The sequence below is a fragment of the Struthio camelus genome, chromosome 5 (assembly GCF_040807025.1).
Source record: "Struthio camelus isolate bStrCam1 chromosome 5, bStrCam1.hap1, whole genome shotgun sequence".
In the NCBI taxonomy this organism is placed as follows: Eukaryota; Metazoa; Chordata; class Aves; order Struthioniformes; family Struthionidae; genus Struthio; species Struthio camelus.
The window spans coordinates 80,443,927-80,466,723 of record NC_090946.1 but is presented as its reverse complement, the minus strand read 5'-3'; the positions used below and the strand labels follow the sequence as shown (position 1 = coordinate 80,466,723).

Here is a 22,797-nt window from a genome sequence, read left to right as displayed (position 1 = left end):
TGACCATTTCCACCTGCCCCTTCTCCCCAGCAACCTGTGGTGAAGGCACATGTTACAGCCTGTGACTGGAAGAAATCAGGTTATGTTCCTACCCCCGCCAGCCCCAATCAGAACGGTGCCGCCTCGTCAGGTGCTGTTATGGCTTTGACCCTACAATCACGAGAAGATGCTTATAGCTACATTGAATGTACTGAAAAGCTTCCCAGTCATGCTGCTCATGCTGGGAACCCAGAAGAAACCCCGTACGCTGCTTCCAGAAAGAACCTATAGCCTCACTGCAGCAGTTATTTATCCAATATTTATCCACAAACACTATTCCAATCCAGAGAACTGACAGGCCCTTTGTGCACAGACAGATACACTTTTTACTAATAGCATTTTAAGGATGCTGCAGACTGCTCTGTAACCAGTCTGCTGCACAAATCAGCGCCAGGACGGCTCATGTGACTGGAGGCACATCTGGCACATTAAGTCATATGATAACAGAGCTCCTCTCCACCCCAGTAACACTTCCCCCAGCGACTCCGAGAGCCACTGCCTCTCCCCCAGTCTGTGACCCCACACACCAGACACGTCTAGTTTTCAGATCCCACATTAGGCAGGCAGGAGCCCTGGGGTGGGAGAAAGGCTCTGGTGTGGGCATGTGAGTTACAGGCCCGGAATAAGCAGATGAGGGTACCCATGGGGTAGACTATCATGAGCTATGGAAGCTGCATCTTCCGCCACAGGGAACCTTTTGCTTTCTCAAAGATCATCAACAGGGATGGAAATAAGATTTAAAACAAACTAAATGGTGGCCTGTTGTCCAGTGTGCTATGCCTCGCTGCGTTTTTCTCTGTGATACTCCCATGTTCCCTCTCCACAGTGGCTTTGCACCATCTCCTGCTGGGGACACTGGAAAGGGACTTCTGGCCACTTCTCTGCAGGTTTCACTTTCACTTTCAGGTCCCACTTCCTGGCACCCAGTAGCACCACATGGCCTCACAGAGTGCAGCAGCTAAGGCTACGGTGGGGAGGGGAGGGGAGGGGGACACACTCCAGCCCTAACCCGCTGCCCACAACAGAAGAGGAGCATTTCAACGCCAGTGCATAGCTGACAGCCCACAATGTCACCCACTGGTGCTCCCCAGCTGTCCTTTGCCCCTGTCTAGCATGTCCCTAAGGCCTATCCTTCTGGAGACGCTGGAAAGCAGCCGGTTCTGTGATCATGGATAATATTGTTGGGCAGCGTCTGATACGGCTTAAGGGTGTCACATACCTGGGTCACCCAGAGCATCCGGGCACTGCTTCCCGCGGTGGGCTGAGGTACTCCTCTCTCGTCCCTCCTCCAAGGCTGCTGGGACCTGTTAAGGTCTCTTGCTGGCCCCAGTAGTCCCTCGTGGTCTGTGGCCTGGCTGTATGGCTTGTCAGACAACCAGGTCCCACACACTGGCAGATGGATGCCACAAATCCACTGCTCTCCCTGCCTGAAATAAATCAGGCAGATCTGTGCCAGTCCGGACCTTCCAGTGATGAGATCTCTGAGCCCCTAGCCAAGACCTCTGAGCTGCTCCTACAGCAACAGGGGCCTCTGAACTGCCTACCTGCTTGCTATGATCTCTGAGCTTTCTCTATAGCCATGGGGATCTCTGCCCATACAGATGAGCAGATCTCTGAGCTACATTCAGATACCCCCACAACACTGGAGACCCAACCTGCAGCTACGGCACTGTGCTTCCTCCTGCACATCCACGCGCACTGCTGCAGGGGCCAAGATCCACCCCAAGAGCTGCAAGAATTTCTCCTCTAGCCCTATAGCAGCAAAGCCTATATGGTGCCAAGACACCAGATCCTCCCCTAGCGCTGCAGGGATTCCCAAGCTAGACCTATAGCACCAAGCTAGACCTACAGCACCTGCGCCCCTGTAGCTGGAGGGACCCCAGATCTGCCCCTTTCGATAGAGAGATGCTCGATCTGCCTCTGCGATGGTGAGGCTCTCTACCCCTATTGCTGTGGGCACCCCAAAACTGCCCCCTACACCTCCTGGGAACCCTGTTACTGTGGGGACCCCTGAACTGCCCCTAAGGACCCCTGTTACTGTGGGGACCCCTGAACTGCCCCTATAGCCCCTGGGACCCCTGTTGCTGTGGGGACCCCCGAACTGCCCCTATAGCTCCTGAGACCCCTGGCGCTGTGGGGAACCCGGGGCCGGCCCCAGGGCTGCCGGGTTCCGGCCCTGGCGCTGTGGGGACCCCGGAGCCGCCCCCCTAACGGCCGCCCCGGCCCGGCCCTGGCGCTGTGGAGACCCCAGAGCCGCCCCCCTAACGGCCGCCCCGGCCCGGCCCTGGCGCTGTGGGGACCCCGGAGCCGCCCCCGTAACGGCCGCCGCTCGCGCCCGCCCCGCGCGCCAATCAGCGGCGCGAGGCCGAGCGGCGCCGCGCGCTCCGCCCCTCCCTCCAGGGCGAGGGGCGGGGGCAGGAGGGCGGGAGGCAGCGCCTCCCGCCCAACTGCCCGAGGGGGCGGGGCGGGGCGGGCGGCGGCGGCAACCCAAGAAGCAAGAGCCGGCCGCGGGGGTGAGGGGTGGGGGGTGGGGGGGAAGGAGGAGGAGGAGGAGGAGGAGGAGGAGGAGGAGGAGAGGCCGTGAGTGACAGGCGGCGGCGGCCACTCCGCGCGGCGGATGGGCGCGGCGGGGGCGGGCCGGCGCGGAGCCAATGGGGAGCGCGCGCTTGCCAGGAGCGAGCGCCTCAAATAATCGGGCTCAGCTGATTGTCCCCCGGCAGAGAGTTGTTTGGCGGCGGGCGGGCGGCGCAGCGAGGAGGGCGGGCGCGCGCGCGCTCCCCTTTGTTGCATGGGGGTGTCCAGCCGGGGCTGAGGGGAGGGGCCGGCGGGCGCGCCCTCCGCGCGGCGACCGTTGGCGGGCCGTTGCCTCCCGCTGCCCCATGAGCGCGACGGCGGCGGCCCCGGCCGAGGGGGCGGCCCCGGCCGAGGGGGCCGCCGTGCCCTACGCCGTGCAGCTGGGGCTCACCGTGCTCCACACGGCTCTCTACGCCGCCCTCTTCCTCTTCGCCTACCTGCAGCTCTGGCTGCTCCTCTACTACCGCGAGCGGCGGCTGAGCTACCACACGCTCTGCCTCTTCCTCTGCCTGCTCTGGGCAGCCCTCAGGACCACGCTCTTCTCCTTCTACCTGCAGAACTCCCTGCAGGCCCTCCGCCTCCAGCAGCCCTTCGCCCACTGGCTCCTCTACTGCCTGCCCGGCTGCCTGCTCTTCGCCAGCCTCTGTCTCCTCAACCTCTACTTCGCTGAGGTAAGTTTGGGGGGGGGGGGGCGGCTCGGGGAGGTGCTGCCCGCAGGGAGCCGGCTTTGGTGGTCGGGGGGTGCTGCTGCCAGGTGTGCCCTTAAGGCTGCTTTTAGGGTGAGACGGGCACGTTTAGGGACACCTTAGGGTTTTTTTTTTGGGGGGGGGGAGGAGTGCATGGAAATATTCTCAGTAGCCTAGCTTGGGGAGAGGGGTGCCACCGTGTGCCTCGACTGCAGGCTTGGGGTGGCCTGGGGGATGCGGAGAGATGCTCAGGATCTTGGTGGGGGGGGGAATGCAGAGATGTGCCCCTGCCCCTTGTCAACCCCACGAGGGGCTGGCAGTGCCAAGGACCCCCTCTGGAGGGGCTGCTTTGCTTGCTTGCTTATTTATTTATTTTTAAGTTGATTCCTCCTTGTCTAAAGAGGACCAGAAAGTGGTGGCAGCAGCAGGGGCTGCTCCGGCTTGGCGTGATGCCAACCATTACGTCACCAGCTAGAGCCTCTTCTGCTATTGTTGCTGCGCTCCCTCCTTCTCTCCATCTCTCCTCTCCGCTGTGAACTGGGCTTGTTGTTCTGCAGCTTGTTGTCAGACAAAAACCCAGAGATCCCCTTTTGCCTCCCCAAACAACAGCCTAGGGCCGGAGAGGTGGGCCCCTTTCTAACACAAAGATCGCTGCTGGGACAGTGCAGAGCTGCTTGTTGTTGTTGCTGATCTGTATTCCTCTTTCTCTGGGTTTCCTCATCACTTGTGTTCTGTGATTTTTTTTTTTAATTCTTCTTTCTCTAGTCGTTTCACTTGTTTTCCTTTATCTATTAAAGCCTTAGCTGTCTCCTCCCCTTCCTCTGAATATTTTGTTTCTGCTCCAGTTTCTCATGAACAGCCCTTTGCTCGCCTGCCTTCCAGTTTGGTGACTTGTTTCATAAATAGGCAGCACTTTCCTTCCAGCTTTGTTGTTGTCGTTCAGATTCTTTACTCTGCAGCTCTCAGCTGTTCACCAGCCTCACAAAGGAATCGCTAACACACAGCGAAATCGCTCCGTCGCTCCGATGTGTCATTGATAGGAATTATGATTTCATTTTTCCCTAGGACATCAACATTCGCATGATGATATGAAACTTGGAGTAATTGGGCTGTTCAGCTATTTAGGTTCTTCCCCTTCCAACATAAACACCTGGAAGCTGGGGTGAACTGCCTGTTCCAAAAGCTGTCAGCGTTAGATACGCTGCCTATCAAGTGGCAGCAAAATAAGAAATGCTGCATAATGTGCATAACCTGTCTTGCCTCTTAAAGCCTGACCTATCAATTGCTCCAACTTGTAGATGTTTGTATCCCTTGAAAGACAAGGGATACAAACATCCCTTGTATCCCTTGAAAGACAAGGGACTCCAAGTTCTGTTGCATTGAAGTGGCTGGATTTTTGTGTTCCTCTAAGTCACTAGACTTGACAGCAGCTCTGTGGAAAAGGCTTCTTTAAAGAAATAAAAAGTAAATTCAAACTGGCTTTCAGGCTTCCCTTCCTCCCACAATATCTGTTTTGCAATAGGCTCTCTGGCTAGTTATATCCCTCTTTCTTTTTTTTCCTCAAAGATCTTGAGCCAAGGGAAATCCTGCCTGAAGAATCTAGAGTGGGAAGGGATTAAAATGACTTATGGAAAGGGGTATGCATTATGTAGCTACAAAGAAGGGCCTAACATTTGGCTCTCCTGAGGAGAATGAGTGTCCAGCACTTCTTGGTGAGAAAGCTGCACTTGTCTGCAGTTGATCTCATTGTGGTGTTTGGTGGAGAGCTGGAGCCTCTGCGGTTTCTAGGAAGAGTGCAGCTAGATGGACTGAAAGTCTTTGCTCTTCTAGCTTCCATTTCAATGAAAAAAAGCAATGCTGAGTAGTGATGTTTGGCCTCCCCTGCTTGAAGAACAGTCTGATAAAGGACTGGCCTTTCCTTTCCTTGACAGAAGGGTGCCATGTGTTGATGGTTAGCTTAAGTCTGGTTTGGCTGTTCAGTGCCTTTCTTAAAGCACAGGAGAAGCTGTATTAAGTGGGTTTAGGGCATAATTAAACAAGAACTGTCACTGCCTGGAGGAAAAACTACTGTGGAACCACAGCAGTTTTCAGTCTAACCAAAATGATCTAGGAGCTAGAGATAATTGGTGAAGTCACATCAGTGACTGTACCAAAGAACCTACTATGGATGGTCCATTGATTCTCAATGCTTATTGGCCAATTGCCTGCAACCTTTAGAAGGACACTAGGCTCTTACTACTCTGGAGGCAGCATCTTGGTCTTAAATTTCCTCAGGTGTAAGCATAGGTTCCTTGTGTGCTGAAAACCTGACTAGTTGTCTTTGTGTCTCTTTGTGGAGATATTGGAAAAATAACATAGCTCAGGCCACACTTCCTTCCATTAGGCAGATGTCATTTGAGCTAATCTTACTTATTCTATGGAGATCCTTGGACTATGTACAAGCTGAGGATGAAATGGTGCTGAGTGGGGAAAGAGCTTCAGGAAACAGCAAATGCTTGTGGAGCGCTAGCATTATTTTGCATGATGTTCTAGTCAGGGGATGACAGTCAGTCTAGTGGAACTGCTTATTACTCCCTCTTGCTGTGGGGAGAGGCTGTCCTCCTCCTTTCCCCTCTTGACCCAGGAGGTTCCTGGGGGGGGACGTGGAGGCCTAACAAAATGCATGTGGGATGATTATTTGGTGAAGACAGTTTCTTCGGTCACTGCCTCATTCCTACCTGGAACATCAGGAGGTGTAATGCCTCCTGGTAGGAAGCACTTCTTCCTCTCTACTTTTCCTAAGCGTCTTCCTGTTCCTGCTTCTCTAGATCCTTGCCAGGAAGGCAATACCTATAACTCCAGCTGCAACAACCTCCATCTCGACCCTCTTAAAAGGCCTTCTTGAACATTCTGCATTCTTGTCTCACTTGGGGGTGAGCAACTGTGTGCGGCGATGAGTAAGGCCTTCTGATGGGCTGCTCTGTCAGACTGGTGTGGCCATAACCCTTAACCTGTCTGGGTTTCTTTAAGTGCTCCATCTGATTAGATGACATCAGCCTCTTTCATCCTTTGTTGCTCTAATTGCACTGGAGCAGACGGGCCTGGAATCAGCATCCAGTCTGGGAGCTGTTTGTCCTTGCTGCCCTGCTTCCAAGGGTGCAGGCTTCCTGCCTTTTCAGGTGAAGAATTTGAAAAGCCTCCATCAGTCCTTGCACTCTTCCACCTTCTTTGTCTGGTGGACACCTGATATATGCCATGTCCATGCTTGTGCCACGTCCTCGGAGGAACAGCTGGCAAGGGGTCCCTTGAACTTAACATTGCTCTGTTCTGTAGTCAGAGAGTCCCATGGGCCCTGGAGTTCCCAGATGAACAGATGGCCATGCCAGCAACAAGCTGTTCTAGGAAACGAGGGTACATGCCAGTTGCACCCTGTGTTTGTGATGACATAGGATGATCCCAGCATTAGTGGGGTTGATGAGAGATCCTCCTCACAGATGGTTCCTAGCTCTTCCTCTGAGAGGTGGGGGAAAGCTGAAACATGACTTGTGGTGTATAGTCCCAAAACGGCCTGTGCTGAGCCCTGATGCCTTGTGCTGAGTTTCTGTGGTAAGAGAAGGAATCCATTTTGATGGTCTTGCAGCTGAGTGCTGTGTTCACATCAAGTGAGACTACAGGCAGCACCTGGCTATCTGCCTTGTATCTGTGGAGGCTGAACTCAACTTCTTTTTGGAGCGAAAGACTCTTCTCCCACCAGGGAGACAGAGACTGAAAGGTGTTAACTATGCATAAAGAAGAGAGACTGCTTAGAGGGTTTTGGGGGATTTTTGGTTCTCCTGGATCTTCCAGGTCTTGACAATGAATGGTTGTGCCAAAATCAAGCGTGTCCAATATTACCTGGAGAACAAGGCACCTGACTTGTGCAGGTACTAAAACTGATCCTTACAGTTGTTTCTGGGATATAGGTCTTTAACTTGTCATCTTTCTTGCCAGCAGTGACGCCTCCCAGTACACCTTCTAAGGATGGGCGTTTTTAGCTAATACTCTGAGAACATACCCTTAGCAAGTTCATTTTCTGCTCACATCATTGACCCCAAAGAATTTGCTTCTGTAAAAATGTCTACTTTTGTCACAAAACAAAAGCTTCCAGCATCACAGGGAGCTTCCAGGTCTGTAGTTATTCTCAGTCTAGGTTTCTTTCCAAGTCTGCTGCTGATATCAAGTGCTCAGAGGACTCATGTCTCCAGAAAGACAGTTGCTGTGTTGCTTAACTGTCCTAAAAGGTTTACTTAGGAGTAAAAATGTTCAGTCCTGTTGCTCTGGATTAGCAGAGACCTCTCTTTTCTTTCAGCAAGCAACTTCATGTCATCTGGGGCTGGCCACCCAGCTGAATCAAAGCAACTGCTCAGCTTACCAGGCTTACTACCAGCAACTTAGTGTAATGCCCCTGCTTGGGGCAGGAGATCACAGAATCACAGAATCGTTTAGGTTGGATGGGACCTCTGGAGATCATCTTGTCTATCTGGATTTCCTGCTTCTAGAAAGGTCAGGACTACTCCAAGCTCTCTACACTGGCTTCTTCAGGGCCTTCTACATCAGCTGTCTTTTTGCGCTGAAAGCAGAAGAGATAGGCCAGTGCTGAAAGCTGTGCAATATTGTACCTTTGAGTTCTTACTCTTGAGACAATGTGAACGTTATCTGTGTCACCTACTGACCCAGCCTCTGAAGAAAAAACTGACCTTCTGTGAGTTATGTGCTTGTAACCAAGACAAAAATGAGTAGTACAGCCCACTCTCTTCCTGAAGTTACAGGACTAAATATCTGGGGACTAGTAAAAGCCCACGGCTGGTGCCATGGTCTCCCTCTGCTTTTCATAGCAACACTCTGAATGTAAATCTTTGATCACTGTTACCCTCTAACTCTGAGACAGCTTTATGTACCGTAGCACCCAGAGCTTGCAGCCATAGGGGGAGGGTCTTGGCAGTTAGTCTTGCATGGGACTACTGCAGCTGCTGAAGCCAGTGGCTTCTGTTAGCCAGTAGCCTTGCCCTGCTCCGCTGAGGGGATTGTTCTTGCTCAGGGCTATTAGTTGGTACAGAACATGCCACAGACTTTCAGCTTGCCCTGTGCGTGGGAGGCTGCAGTTGTACCAACTGGATTGCTCTTCTGGGAGTCAGCAGCAGCCCAAACATCTCAAATGGATTTCCATGTTGCATAAACGGGGTGCTGAACCAAGAGGTTTCCTAGCTGGCTGGCTGTGGTGTCTGCTTTGACGCTCCCGAAGCGCTTGAAACTTGAATGTAGCCTACAGGCAGATGGGGGGGAGAGAGGGGAAGGAGGAGGACAAATCATACTCTGGAGTGTTACCAGGCTCCCCTGCCTGGGCCCAGGTGTTAGCTAACTCAGATGAGCTTTGGGGCTCAGTGTGGGTTATGCCACTTCTTTGCCCCGTACTACTCCTGGCTAGCATAGGCCAAGATAACAGGTTAAAGGGCTTGTGAGACTGCTTCTCAAGCATGGGGAACTAGATGCCTCCCTCTGCCTAGGTACCATGTCTTGCTCCCTGCTCTTAAGTGCTCTTTCAGTTCTTCCCTCAGACTGAGGAAGAAGAGCCAGACAGTAAGAACTAGCTGTAGGAACAGGGGTTGCTGAAGCTGTCTGAGGTCTGATGCCTGCTCTGAGGGCTTTCAAGTACTTTAAACTTCTGTAATGGATCAGACAATCCTTCGAATCCTGAAGTACCTTTGGCAATCCTGCTGGCAGGCAGGAGCCTGACTTCTGAAGCCTTGGAGTGTGAGTGCTACCTCAGTGCTGACTGGAAGGCAGGAGCCAAGAGATCCTGTCAGAGGGAAAAAAAGCTGACTAAGAGTGCCTTGAAGAGATGAGTGAACCTTCATTGGAGCCACAGTCTAGAAGCTGACAAGGATGACCTCTTGAAGGAGTTGTGAAACCAAACCTCTGCACTTATGCACTTGCCACTCTCTGATTACTGCATGTCTGTTGGATCTGGCTAGCTGGCTGTCTCTGCCTCTTCCCAAGTTCCTTCAAAGTCTCCAGACACAGGACATGAGTTTTGTCCAAGACTGAATGTGACCCCCTGCTCTGGATCCCTTCCTGATAAGGCTTGTACCAAGATGTGCATGTTTCACGGGACAAGAAACAGTTCCTGCCATGACTGTGCTGAGTCAGTGTGTGACAAGAAGTGAACTCCATGAAGCTCTGCTAGCATGCTGCTTGCCTGCTGTTAGCATCTACCCTGCTTGTGCTGACCTCTGTGTGAATGCCAGTTGCCTGTTCCCCCTTCAGCAGGATCTCTGTGCTCCTCCTGTATGAGCTATAATTTGGGAGCGTGGCTAGGTTAGGAAGGGGTAGACACGTTTCCTCGTACTAAGAGTCTAGCCCCTTTATGCTTTAGCACGAGCCACCCTCCAGCCCAAAGAAACAGAGGCCTGTCTACTACTACAACAGTCTGAGGAGAGGCTTGTGAGCCTTTGCTTTGAAGCACCCATCCTTCTTATACAACTGTTCAGCTGGAGTCTCCTAATACCTTGTGTGGCGAGGAGGTTCACAGGACCCAGATCCACTGTTTGACAAAGCAGATGTTGCTTTGAAGGGTGAAATAGTCTGTGAATGACTGTCAGCTAGTGTGCTAGTTTGCCAAGTGTGCCACCCAACTCGATAGGCTGGGCCTTTGGCCTCTGGAGGGCTTCCTGTCATCTTGGAGTCACTTTTCAGGAGTATTTGGTCTGCAGACGTCTAAAGCACAGAAGAACCAAGAAGTCCAAATGCTTGTTATTGTCCACAGCTTTTAGTAAGGCTTATGGTGAACTGCAGGTCCATAATTCAATACTAGAGGGCTATTTTAGATCAGCTGTTTGTCTCACTGGAGTATAGCAACTCAAACGGTCTCCCCTAAAAGAGAAATTCAGCTTGACTGAGGTCTTAAAATATGCAGTACGAAGAACACTTGGCGAAGTAAATGTAGTTTTGAGTGCTGTTAGTGAGTCCTGAGTGCTGAATTTGGCTCTTTCCTTGAAGTCCTTAGGTGTGGTGGTATTAAAAGCCTTGTTACAAGAGGGATAATACATATGTTCTTTCCTATTGGATGCCTACATTCAAATACAGCTCTTCTAGGAAAAGATACCAGTCTTTCTTGCAAGTTGATAAAGTGTAAGATTTAGCGCTAATAGATAATCTGTAGTCCTTCGAGTTGCCCAGCGAGATGCTGGCTCTGCTGTTGTGTGTGTATATATATCTTCCCTAAGCTTAAAGGAGAATTGTAGGTCACTTTAAGTAATGCCATGCAAACTTTTCCCCTAGGTCATATTCAAAGTGAAATGTGCAGCTGAATTCAACAAGTACAAGTAAGTGACGCTCTTCTAACCTTACCTTCAAAGGCCTTTTAAGGTGGATTAGTGCTCTAGCATTAGGAATGGGAGTTCCAGACCCCAAAGACTGAATGCAGCTTATGTCATGGCTAGCTGTACTCTGACAAAGGATCAGTGCCATGCCTTGGGGCAGGATTGGGAGCTGGGGAAGTGGGTCAAGGATACAAAGGAAATTAACGCATGTCTCAGTACTAGATTGTTCATGACATGTACAGATGTTGATAATGGATTAGACGAATTCTCAAGGTCCTTCTGAGCTGTCCCACCTCCATGAAAAATCTGCAGGATGAGGTTTGAGCAATAGGTGGGATTTGTGTTTGTGCGGCCCAAGTGTTCCCTAGCCATTTCCAGGGAAACCCATAATGGAAAATGTAAGCTCCAGTGGCTTTCAGTAAAGAAGTTGCAGTGGTGTGATGACTCATAGCTTATTGACTGAAGTTAATGCAGAGCTGGAGCAACACTTAAAATTTGCAAGATAAGAACCTGACTGTCAGAAGATGAGTCCTGTAACTCATGACTACTTAACACAGCTCATGCTAGATGAGAGCGGCTTAAATAGAAATACACAGCAGGCTTAGGCTGCCAGCACAATCACAAACTTGCCAGAATACCTGATCTTCATAGCAAGGACAGCTCTGGGCCTGCTGGGAGGTCATCCTGCCTGATGAGATGGGAAGGTGGTGGAGAATGACTCCAGAGTTGTCTGCGTAAACTGATGTGAACTCCATGTTTCTCACCTACCTCTTCTGCAGGGTCCTATTGTATCTGGGCTCCGTATTTACCAGCCTCCTCTTCCTAGTTGTGAACTTAACTTGTGCAATGCTAATCCATAGTGAAGTCCCAGAGAACCAGCTGAGATGGACAGTCCTTGCCCGTGCCCTAGTCAATGATAGCCTCTTCATCCTCTGTGCCGTCTCATTGGCTTGCTGCATGTGCAAACTGGGAAAAATGTCTTCAGCAAATGTCTACCTCGAGTCTAAGGTAGGTCAATGCCTTGAACTATACTGGAACTGTGCAGCTATCAGCTGGGTTCTCAACTGGATCTGTATGTGCTTAGGCAGAGCCACACTGGCCTGGTGGGAGCTGAGATGCTCTTGTTCCAATATGCCTTGCAACATGGAGATGCTGGCTCTGACTTTTCCCTGTAGATGGTGCATGCTGCTTGTATAGAAATGAAGTGGCACAGCTCTGTGGCTTGTGTATGTTAAAGGAGAGTGCTATCTGCAGCTTTGATGCAACAGGAGACTTAGGAGCTGATTATGCTTTTCTTTGGGTTTAGAAGCTTAACTTAAGGCTTGGCTGGTGGAGTGGCTCCTTTAAGGAGAAAGAGATGCAGTTTCTGCAACTTATTGCTGCTAAGCACAGTAAGGTCTGCAGGGCACTGATAGATCTGACAGATGTCTAACACAATTCTCTGCAAAGTGGATCCAGCAGCAGTCCAGCTTTGGTTTGGCTGACTGGCTTGCTTGCGCCAGAGACGGTGCTGACCTGTACTGCTTGAGATAAACACTTCAGAATGGGAGGAGAAGCTGCTGCAGGGCCTGCCTCCAAGGCTGAAGTATGGGTGGGGGTCTGAACATACCCAGCTCTCTTCTCCAGCAGGTAGTAAAGTGCCATCCACAGCCTCATCTTGGCGTGAGAGTAGGCTGCAACTAAGTGTGCACCTGGGAGCTGTCCTTTCTTCCTCTGGGAAGGCATATTTCTGTCAAAGGCAGTGATTCCAAGGTGGAGACCTGGCCTTGTGAGAAGGGTGGACTGCAGTCTCTTAATCAGCCTGGAAGTATCTCTAGAATAGTTTTAGCACCTGATGAATATATCAGGCTCAAGGAAGCCAGCTGCCTGGCTATGATACTTTTGAGCTAGTGCCTTTTCCCAATAGCGCAGCTTTTCACCTTGCATGCCCTGAACCCTTTCTTTCCAGCTGTCAGAAGTTCAGGACTCTGGCCTCCTATGGAGACTCTCTCTCCAGTGTGTCCTGAAAAAGGTGACTCTAGGATGAGCTTAGAGGACTGTTGCTGCCCGGCTCAGGCGAGAGAGGCTGTAAAGCATCCTGAAGGCTGTTGGATGCTGCTGCTTCTTCCCTGAGGAAGGGTGTGAGGAGGGTGACAGGCTGCCTTGCAGCAGAGACTGCTACAAAGAGGCCCTGGATCCAAACAACTGCCTTGCATTGGCTGGAAGCGTCTCCTTGCTCGTTAGCAGGTCACCTGTAGGACCACTCAAAGTTGCTGCAGTCTACTACTACTTGCCTTAAAGGGGGCAGCTGGCACTGGCTGGAGTTAAATAAAAGCTGAGGGGCTGCTAGAGCTATGCTATCAGGGTTGAAGCTGAGGGTTTGTGTAGAAGTCCTTCCCTCTTAGGAAGCAGAGGGCATCTGCAGTTGCCAGGAATCCAGGGAGTGTGGGTTGTAGGCAGGCAGGGCTAGATGCATAGTTGGCTCTTATGACAACCGTCCACAAAAACTGCAGACTGCAGCAGGGCGATCTAAATGAGACAGAAGTTGTAACTAGGCTGAGAACCTGTTCAAATCCCTGCTTACATGAGGCAGGTCTTCAACTCTATCTAACCGGCTCTGGACGCTAACTTACCAAGTTCACCCAGCAGTGATTTACTGATGCAGTGACTTGCTCTAGTCATGTGCCTGAGGCTACCTTTAGGGCCTTGCTGTTGTGCAACATGTGCTAGAGAAGACCGTTCTTCCCCTGAGTACTCAACCTAACTGTCTGGTAAAGGTCTTTTGCATTCAACTAATGTCTGCCTTCCCTGCCTTGGAGGCATCCTTTGACTTGCAGCACTGTGGAAGAGCTGCAACAATAGGATTGGGATCAGCAGAAGTGTCTAAAAAGGTTGCCTTGCCTGCTGAACTCCAACTCTAAACCTAGTGACTATCAAAGCAGCCCAGCAAGGCTGGAGGGGGCCCAGTAAGACTGAATGCGGGAAGGTTTTAGAGCCATTTGAGAAGCAGGCTCTGCTATTGGGTTGTTGCCAGGTCCTATGCTATGGTCGTTGCCTGCTGGAGACTATTGCTTCACTAGCCTTTCTGTCTCTAATTCTGCTGCCCTGAATACCAAGGACTCAGCTGACAGCACTGGAGCGGGCTGTGTTGTTGTGCTTCAGTGGTGTCACAGGGACTTGTGTGTTTTCCAGCTGGCTCTTCCAAGACCATATCTTGAGCTCGTTCTCCAAAACTAGGAAAATGGAGCTAGCATACCCATAGTTTGGATGTGGAATAGGTGAATAAGGTGAGGTTCCTGAGCGGATTATCTATTTACATATAGTGTAAAATCAACTGCATCTTGCTTAGATTTGTTTACCTCTTACTAGTTTCCACCGTGCGGTGACTTAGTGCCTACCAATAGCTATTAAACAGTTTCACAGGTGTACTCAGCAAAGAAATAACACTGCCTGAAGGTCTGTGAGCGTTTCTATAACGTTCCCATTCCTATGGCTAGTTCTGCAGGAGATGTACCTAATGGCAGTTGTCCCTCTGACAGGCCTGCTTCTAGAAAGGTCTTCACCAGCATAAGACAGCTAACAGAAGGCAGAGGTCCCTCAACATCCAGTCACCCCATAGCTTGCTGCTCTGTGTACAACAAAGTCTGCCTTGTCCCACAGCAGCAGTGAAGTTCTGAGACCAGGTCCTCCTTCCTTTTTTCAAAGTTGCCACCCCACATATCTAGGCTTCTTTCTTAGACACGGGCACGTTCAACATCTGGGATGCTCAGTGTCTGCAGGGTAAGTGAGCAATGTGGGCATCACTGCTGTAGAGTCTGTGCTTGGTCAGGGTGTAGAAACAGCAGGATGACTTTCTTAATGGCTGTTGATCGGTCTTCTGGAGGCCACCACAGAAAGGCCACAAGTTTGAAGCTGACTACTGAAATAACTTTGCTAGGTGTAGTCTATCAACAACACCCTGAGAATGACTCTCCCCTGCCTTGAGCCTTTCCTGCTCCCAGGTGGACGCTGGCAGCATAGCTCTGCTCCTGCAACTCATCACATAAGGAAGCTCTTAACCAGCTCTCAATATCTGAGCAGTAACATACAAATGTTCTAGGTCAGCCTTGTCTGCACAGCTTCTCATGCATTTAAAATGCCCAGAGGGGTTGTGGAGTCTCCTTCTCTGGAGATATTCAAAACCTGCCTGGATGTGGTCCTGTACAACATGCCCTAGATGGACCCTACTTGAGCAGGGGGGTTGGGCAAGATGATCTCCAGAGGTCCCTGCCAACCTCAAGCGTGCTGTGATTCTGTTTTTAAAAAAAACAGCTCTGCGGAAAGTTTGCATTAAAACTGTTTTTCTTTCTGTCCTAGGGAACATCTGTCTGCCAGGCTATTCTTGTGGGATCTGTAGTTGCTCTTCTCTATTCCTCAAGGGCTTGCTACAACCTGGTAGCTGTGGCCATATCTCCAGACAATGTTCCTGGTCCTTTTAACTATGGCTGGGACAACCTTTCAGACAAGGTAAGTGTCTGTGTGTAACCTCCAATCCAGAGCTAGTAATGAAGTAAAAGGGAATGTATAGGGGAAAGAGCTATATGGGGTGTTGGTTTCTCTGTATCCTCACATGAGCTGGATTTCTACCTTCAGAAGCCCTGTTCGTTCTGTCCACCAGAGCAAGCCTGAATCTTCAGTTCAGCTGCTTTTTCAGGAGGGATTCCCTGTTGTGCTCTTAAATTTTAGACCCTGCCAGATCTTTTATTGGGGGAGAGGAGGAACAAGTCAACTGGAGCAGAGAAGCCATGCTTAAAAAGGCATGGCTGTGTGCAAGGGAGAGTCTTTGGGGTGGGGAGGGAGCTAGCACTATCCTGGGTAGCACACTGAAGAACTACCATTCCTCCTTGGAGACAGTAGGGGCTAGAAAGGGGTTGCTACTCTGGCTTGGATTTCTGCCTTCACAGGAGAACTAGGAATGCGGAGAAATCCTTATGCTGTGTCAGTGTCCAGTTTCTGGAGCTCTGGAGCTGTGCTGATGGCTAGGGGTATTCACAGACTTCTGGCTTCTGTCCACAGGTGCATGTGGAAGTGAGCAGTGAAGAATATGTAGTGTTTGGAGTGGTCCTCTTCCTCTGGGAGCTGGTGCCAACGACTTTTGTGGTGCTGTTCTTCCGGGCTCAGAGACTGAGTCAGAACTTGGTAGGCCTGAGCAAGTTGCTGTAGCTTGAATACCCCTGTGCAGGGAGAGAGCTCAGAGGTGTCTGGGGTGTGGGGGTAAACCTTTAAGAAGACAACTAGAAATGCCTTGCTACTGGCCTAACTCCTTTCTCTTTAATAGACTCCAGCAGGAATGGTCAATAGTCATAGTTACAGCTCCAGAGCCTACTTCTTTGACAATCCAAGGCGCTATGACAGCGATGATGACTTGTCACGGCTTGGGGCCAGAGAAGGCGGGTAAGCATTGTCCTGGGCGTGTAAAAGCTCAGCTGCTGTTCTGCTGTCTTATGTGGAAGCAACAGTTCTTGGCTTCTGCTCGCAAGAAAAATCCTGACATAAAAGTCAGCTTGGGCGAGGTGGATGGGGCAAAGAACCTTCTGACTGAGCTTGGTTTTGTTCCCTTCTGTAGCTCACAAGGGGCTACACTCATTAGATAAACGTGACCAGCTCTGAGAAGTGGATATCATGCTGAGCGCACAGTGGTAGAAGCGCACAGTGGCTGCAGACACGAGGCCTTCATCTGGGAAGGCTGATCCAGCTAGGATCCTTCCTTAGCTGGTGAAGGGAGAAGGGCTCTCAAGTGGCCTCCGGAGGAGTCTCTCCACTGGTAATGCAAAGCAGTGAGGTGAAGTCCCTGGAGGTCTGGGAGGATGTCCCCTGGAAACCATCTGGGACAAAGCTCTACAGAAACATGGATGGGGGAGGAATGGTCTGGTGCCTCCAGCTAAACTGTAAGGGAAACCTGGCAGCCCTGTCTTTTACTTGTTGCTCAGGGATCTGAGCTTCTCGTGCCCCAGCAGTTTAGTGAGGAATTGAAGGCTCTGGCTGCTCTTGACCAATTTGGTAGGGGCTGGTGCACTTTTCACTTTTTTCTTTAAAGCCAGGTTCCTTGGAAGCATGATATCTGCAGAAGCAGGTTCCGACTTATGACATCCAGACTTAAATGCCCTGCTTAGCTGTGCAGACTAGCAGCAGTCTCCAAACTAAGAAATTGTCCATTTCTGAGAGTCCATGTTTGGTTTTTTTGTCTCTCTTCCCAGCTTGGCCACCCCTCAGTGCTCTGGCTGCTATGGGTCCCTGGCTGGGAATGACAGCTTCACAGTGGGCCCCCATCTCAGCGGAACTACTACAGACAGTGACCCCTTGCTCTTTGCTGCAGGCGGCTCGGAGTTGAACAATCACCATAGCTCATGCCCTGCACCACAGAACTGAAGAGGCTGGAAGGGGCCTTTCTTCCCCAAAGTGGCATTCATGTATAGGATTGTAATCTGTTTTTCTCTTTTCCTCTTCCCTGAAGCATCTAACTCATCAACACAAACATTCCACTACCTGCTGCAGCTGTAAGCAGGACTGAAGCTATGGCTGCAGGCAGTAAGAGAACTGTGACTTTTAAGGTACCATGTAGCAAAGTGAAGCTGAACTCTCTGGAAGCTTTTTCTTGGTCTGGTCTTCAAGTTGTTGGCAGCTAAATGCACCTGAGCTTCCTCACTAGAAAAGAAACATCAAATGCATATTTGCACTTTTATCTGCACACTTGGAAGGAATGAATCTTGCTCAGACTGCTTGGTCTGAGACTGTTCTAGCTACTCTTTTAATTGCACATCCATAGCTGGGAGAGGCACTGTCTTCCTGCAAAGTCTGGAGCTTCTAGACATGTTCCATGAAGTACTCTGCATCCTGACTCACTTGAGTGTGATGCTCTGTGTTAACTGAGTGTGTTATGGGCAGGGACTCCTGCAATGAATGTTAAAGCATACTGTGCCATATTCACACCCTGCAGGGCTGATGCCTCTGGGCTGAGTGTGGTCTTGCTCTGACTGCTAGTCCTTGTTCCACCTGATTGCTGAACTACCCTGCTGAGGAGTGTGGGCTCAAAGCTGAGCTCAAAGCATACCCATAGCAAAGGCCTGTAATAGCTGAGATCAAGTGCTCCTGCTGGCAATAAGATCATTAAATTTTAACCAGCCCACTAGATTATGGCAAAGGAAGAAGGCTGGCTGGGACTGTAGCTGCTGTCAAGTGTACGGGGGGGTGTCAAGACTTTCATAGGTTGGCTTCTTCCAGGAAGGTTAGGGCTGGGACTGGCTCAGTATGAGTGTGTGTGTGTGTATATATATATATAGGAACATATTTGGCCAAAGTGCATGTAAAACTGACCACTTTAACCAATGGGTTGTGAAAGCTGTCCTATTTTCTCCTCTTTCACCCCAGTATTAAATTGCATTTAGCAGATAACCAAGCTTTTTAACCTGAGCAAATGTGAACCTACAAGGTCCCCACTGAGGTAGAAGAGGGCTCTGCTCGTGGAGGCAGCATGTGCTGTGAGGGGAAAGGGGGAAAGCTGCAGGAAAACTAGTCCCTGGGGGTCTGTTCCCCTCCCACATCTCCATGGCTGCCCTCTCCCATGCCGCTGAGCAGGCCACAGGACCTGGGCTGGGGTTCTACTACCACAGTAGCTGTCAGCAGTGCTTAATGGTGTACACTGGGTTTGAATATGCTAGGTCACAGTTTGGGAGGATGTTGGTTTCAGAGTTGCTTTCTGTTTCTCTTTGACTAGCTGAAACAGGCAAGTTTAGAGTTGGCCCATAGCTGTGTAGGCTCTTGGAGACTAGACTCTGCATTTAAGACTTCATGTTACTTGTGGCTTGTCTCTGTATGAGTCCTGTGCGGGCATGAGCAAAGCGGCTTTGGAGACATGCTTGGATGGAGACACTGGTCCAGGGAGGACAGCTGCTCTTGTGTCTCTGACCTCTCAGTGAAAACTTGAACTGGAACTGCTTAACCTGCCTGGAGCTGCTCCTGCTGTTCAAACAAGCAAGTCTAACACTGAAAGCTTGAATTCAGATCCTCCTGGGGCAAGGACTCAACTGTGTATGGAGTGGTACTAGGCTGGCCTGGCTTTGTGGGTTGGGGACACTGTGCAGTGGGGCTGGGTGCTGGAGGTACTCTGAGGCAGCCTCAGTGTCTCCAGCTGCATGTGAGAAGCTGCAAGTGCTGGGACAGCTCTGACCTTTTCTCACTTGCTGTGTGCTCACTAGTGTGTCCTCGTCACCAGATTGGCCACCTTGCTTTACTGAGCTAGATGTCACTTGTCACACTGAAAACACCATGTCCCTCTGCCTGTTCCCCTGGTCCTGGGCTGTGCTGGCTCGTGAGCCTGTACATGCTAACCTGCTTCACTCTTGCTGCCCCAAAAATGGAGCAACCTCTGCTTCCGTTTAGAAAAGGCTCTGAGACAATGACTTTCAACACATCCCTTTTGCTCTCGTTGCTGAACCAGAGAGCTCCACCATGACTGCTGTGGCTTTCCTGGCTGGTTTATTTTACATGTTGTAAGAGATCTGTCCTCTTGCCCCCGTTGGGATACAGAAACAGGTTGCTCCATCTCAATCACTGCTTGTCTTATGGCAAAGCTAACAAAGGACCTGGACTCCATGCATTGCCCTTCTCCCATATGTCACCAAAGACAGTAAGTGACGCTAGTGGCCCCTGTTCTTGCTTAAATTCCAAAGCACTAGGAGCACTTTAAGTTTTTCTTTGGAGGGAAGGGAGTGTAGTGCAAAAAAAATAAAAATTAAAAATTAAAGGGCTACAGGCTCATTGTTCATATTGCACTGAAGCACATAACAACAATATGATCTTCCTGGCATTAGGATCACAGGTTGGGGCAGTGAGTCTCGTTGCTAAGTGTACTCATGAGTGACTGGCAAAGTGTTTTGGTTTTGTTCATTTGTACGGATGGCCGTTAATTTCAAAACTCTGACAGCTCGTGTTGGAGCTGGTCTTGTGTTTTACTGAAGTAATTTATAGCTCAAAAGTACAATGACTTTTTTAATGCATAGTTGCCTTTCATTAAACTTTCTTTTTTTGGTATGGTTTAACAGTGTTTTGGCTTTGCAGTCAGGCAGCAGCTGGCTGCAACAGGAAGCTGTGGCCAATGAATGTACCTATTTGTTCTTCACTAAACTGTAACCAAGCACTACTATGTTGAAATAAAAAAAAAAAAAAATTTCTGTGCTACTTTTGGAGGCCTGGCTGAGTTTTGCTCTTGCTGTGACTCAACCCTGCCAGCTCCAGACTTGGTACTGTAGTCCCTCTTCCTTGTCCCTGGCCGGGGGCTTGGTTGGCTATGCCAGCACGGGATGCCTGGACGATGTGACAGCTCTGCAAAGACATGCCTGGTAACTCATTAAAACTGCTTCTTGACAGGGTCCAAGTGCTGAATTGGACCCGGCTGAGCTTGTTCCTAGCCATCGAATGGCTGCCGTGAACCAGAATGCTGTGGTGGGACTGCAGCATCTTTGCAAATACTTGCCTGGGCTTAAATCTGGTTGGGTGGCTACTGCTGCAGAAAGCCCAGCGATGGTTTTTCCAATGGTGTCCTGTCCTGCAGCTCCCCTTTACAACTGTGGTTTTTCTGGGACTTGGCTGAAGGGTGGAGAGGGCAGAGCAGCTTTCCTTCCATCTGCCTTCACGCTGTGCTTTATGTTCTGCTGTTTTTTCTGGGCTCTGTGGCCCAGAGGGAGGTGGTGCTCCCTCTGTGCCCAGCTCATGCGGTCCTTTCTCCCCTTTGCTGATTTCTCTTGCTTCCACCCACCAGCTCCCAGGCACGCAGGGAGCTATGTCTCAGTTTGGGCTGTTTTGAGTGCTATCCTAGCACAATGTGAAAAAGGAGCCCTGCCTCTGTGTCATATCACACAAACTGCTGGTGTTTTGGCCTTGGGCTCTCACGACGGTCCCTTTCTCAAGCTCTGGTCTTTCTTTAACTGAGAGCTATTCAGCACCCTCTGTGTCACTGAGTTGTGCAGGAGGTGACATCCCCAGTTGACGTAACTCACTGTTGCCTTTATTTCCTTGAAATACTGGCACAGGTTTATCGATGCGGCCTTGAGCTTGCTGCAAACAGAAGTGGCCTAGCCAGAGCACATGCTGTGTCTTTGTCTATGTACAGCAGTACCTGCCTCCACACTGCATTTTGGAGGCTCCGGGGTGGAAAAATAGCCTTGTCGATGGGGGCTGCTACACTCCCTTGCTGCACAGGGCTGGGCTGCGGTTGTTGTGCTCTCCGATAGCATTGAGCATGTGTGATCTTGTCCTTTGCCCCTGTTGCGAAGGCTGATCGTGTAATCAGGGCTGGCTCCTGGCCTGCAGGACCAACCTGGCAGCAGAGCCAGGATGCCTTGCCCCTTATTTTGCCAGCGCTAGGCAGGCACCTGCGGCTGGGGGGAAGGAAGGAGGCTGTGCCTGGCAAGGGGAGGGAAGGGAAGGGTCCTCTGCTTTGTCACAGCAGCTCTCTGTCCTACTTCCCCAGCTTCTTGTCCTTGGAGCGGCAAAATTCAACTTCGCTTGAGCCACTGAGTAGCTCTGAGCTGCCTCTGAGGAGCAGCAGCCACGTGTTGGGTATGTCCTTTCCCTTTTTAGCCCTGACTGGATACTGGTATGAGACAGACAGATCCCAAATGAGGGCAAACTGGGTTTAACAGGCTGAGGGAGGGGGCAGGAAGGCCAAAGGGTCCTAGCACTTGCCATAATTCAGGTTACTGAGGCATCTGTTTGTTACCCACTTAACAGGTGAGGGTGGCTGAGATGAGGCCAACTTCTAGCTCCCCTTGCCCTAAATAAGGCGATGGGAGTGGGTGTCTTCACATGTTGGCTAGAAGCAGAGCAAAAAAGCCCCGTGTTTTCTTGCATCTCTGGTTCCCTATAGCAAGTGAGGTAAGAGGTGGCTCTGCTTGCCCTACATTTGCCTCACTTCACTGTGTACCCACCTTCTTGTTCCCTTAGGAGAACTCATCTTCCATCAGGAAAAGCACAGCGCTCACTTAGTTATTACTATCTTTGTGCATTTCTGCCCTCCTCTCTACTGTATCTACCGCTACTCTCCCTCCAGAGCTTATGGTGCTGCTCCCTCCCTTCCCAAGCTACCTACCACTTCAGTCCCTTCCCCTCACTCCTTAGCTGTCACCACTCTAAACAGTGAAGCAAAAACAGGGAATAAAGTTCAGAAAAAGTGGCTTTAGCCGCTGCCCCCTGCCAGAGAAGAGGCCAAACACCTGGCAGGCACAATGTAGCTGGTCAGCCTCCCTTCACAGCACCAGGCACGACCCAGGGCTCCTCACTCATCCAAGCACTCTTCCCCTGCCCTGTGGAAAAGCAGAGTTTAGTGACAGCGCCTAGTGGCTGCTCTTCTGAGAGCACTACACACGATGCATTTGCCCTGCCAGAACTGCTTAAGAGTTACCATTTATATCTGTGGTGGGTAAAGTAACCGGGCTGTTTTGTAAGGTACAGCAAGTGTTACCTGGGAGAGGCCGGGGTCCAGGCAGCAGAGGGGCCAGTTCGGTTGTTCACTTAGGACTTTACCTAAGACAAAAAGCACTAGGCTAACCTCACTGTAAGCAGCAGGACTCCTTCAGAGTGCTGCTGTGTGGTTCATTTTTGATTGCCTTCACCAATGAAGGACGTTCCTTGCTCCCCCTGCAGCACCAGCCCGAACTGTCAGCTCTGCTGAGGAACGTGCAGAACAGCATGGGCTGCAACCAGCAGATCAAACCTGTTGTGTTGACTCACATTGCTCTGTCCAAGACAATGGTTATTCTAGGGAAGCCCAAGGACAACTACATCAGGCCGGTGGCAAGCTGGAGGAAATTTAAACTCTACGCATGAGTCAAGGCACACTCGTAAAAAGCTTCAGGGCTAGGGAACAGCAGGGTCAGGGCAGACCTCAGTTTTCCACCTCTTTGCTGCTGTCTGAAAGCACTCAGTCCCCAGTGAGGGACGCAGCAGCCTTACAGCCAAGTTGCAATCCAAAGCCTTCCATGGAGCAGGGTTAACCCAGCAAAGACGATCAGGAACAGCCTCGTTGCCATGAGAAAGTTTCACCGGTAAGAGCAAGGCACCTTTGTCCTGCAGCAGCCCTGAAGCACAGGTGGCTCCTGCAAGCACGCTGCAGCAGACAGCCCTTGCTGTCACCACTGGGCATTCCT

The 22,797-nt window shown here is 50.7% G+C and overlaps 2 protein-coding genes across 10 annotated transcripts in view; one reads left to right on the top strand and one right to left on the bottom strand.

The window, feature by feature from the left end:
- The window catches only part of TXNDC16 (thioredoxin domain containing 16), a 51,459-nt gene extending 49,113 nt beyond the window's left edge, over positions 1–2,346 (bottom strand). For 5 of the 7 annotated variants that reach the window (XM_068947542.1, XM_068947546.1, XM_068947541.1 and 2 more), the window contains exon 1: positions 1,259–2,346. Coding sequence is in view for 1 of the 7 variants with exons in the window: in XM_068947544.1 (XP_068803645.1) it covers positions 1,259–1,466; positions 1,584–1,636 (261 nt within the window). In the remaining 6 variants the exon portion in view is untranslated. The remainder of the gene's footprint in view (positions 1–1,258) is intronic. The other 2 variants (XM_068947549.1, XM_068947544.1) reach the window with 1 other exon arrangement.
- A 470-nt stretch (positions 2,347–2,816) lies between these two features.
- On the top strand, positions 2,817–21,175 carry GPR137C (G protein-coupled receptor 137C). Of its 3 annotated transcripts, none has more exons than XR_011141733.1 (8): positions 2,817–3,284; positions 10,596–10,639; positions 11,416–11,644; positions 14,972–15,121; positions 15,671–15,793; positions 15,933–16,048; positions 16,221–19,992; positions 21,123–21,175. XR_011141733.1 is itself a non-coding variant. In XM_068947540.1 (7 exons), the coding sequence occupies exons 1-7, from the start codon at positions 2,919–2,921 to the stop codon at positions 17,021–17,023; spliced, it is 1,200 nt and encodes a 399-aa protein (XP_068803641.1). In that variant the 5' UTR covers positions 2,829–2,918; the 3' UTR covers positions 17,024–20,179. The 3 variants fall into 3 exon arrangements, 1 of the variants encoding a protein (XP_068803641.1); XR_011141732.1 differs by having other exon boundaries at positions 2,829–3,284; positions 16,852–19,992; positions 21,123–21,164; XM_068947540.1 differs by lacking the exon at positions 21,123–21,175 and having other exon boundaries at positions 2,829–3,284; positions 16,852–20,179.
- Positions 21,176–22,797: the final 1,622 nt, after the last annotated feature.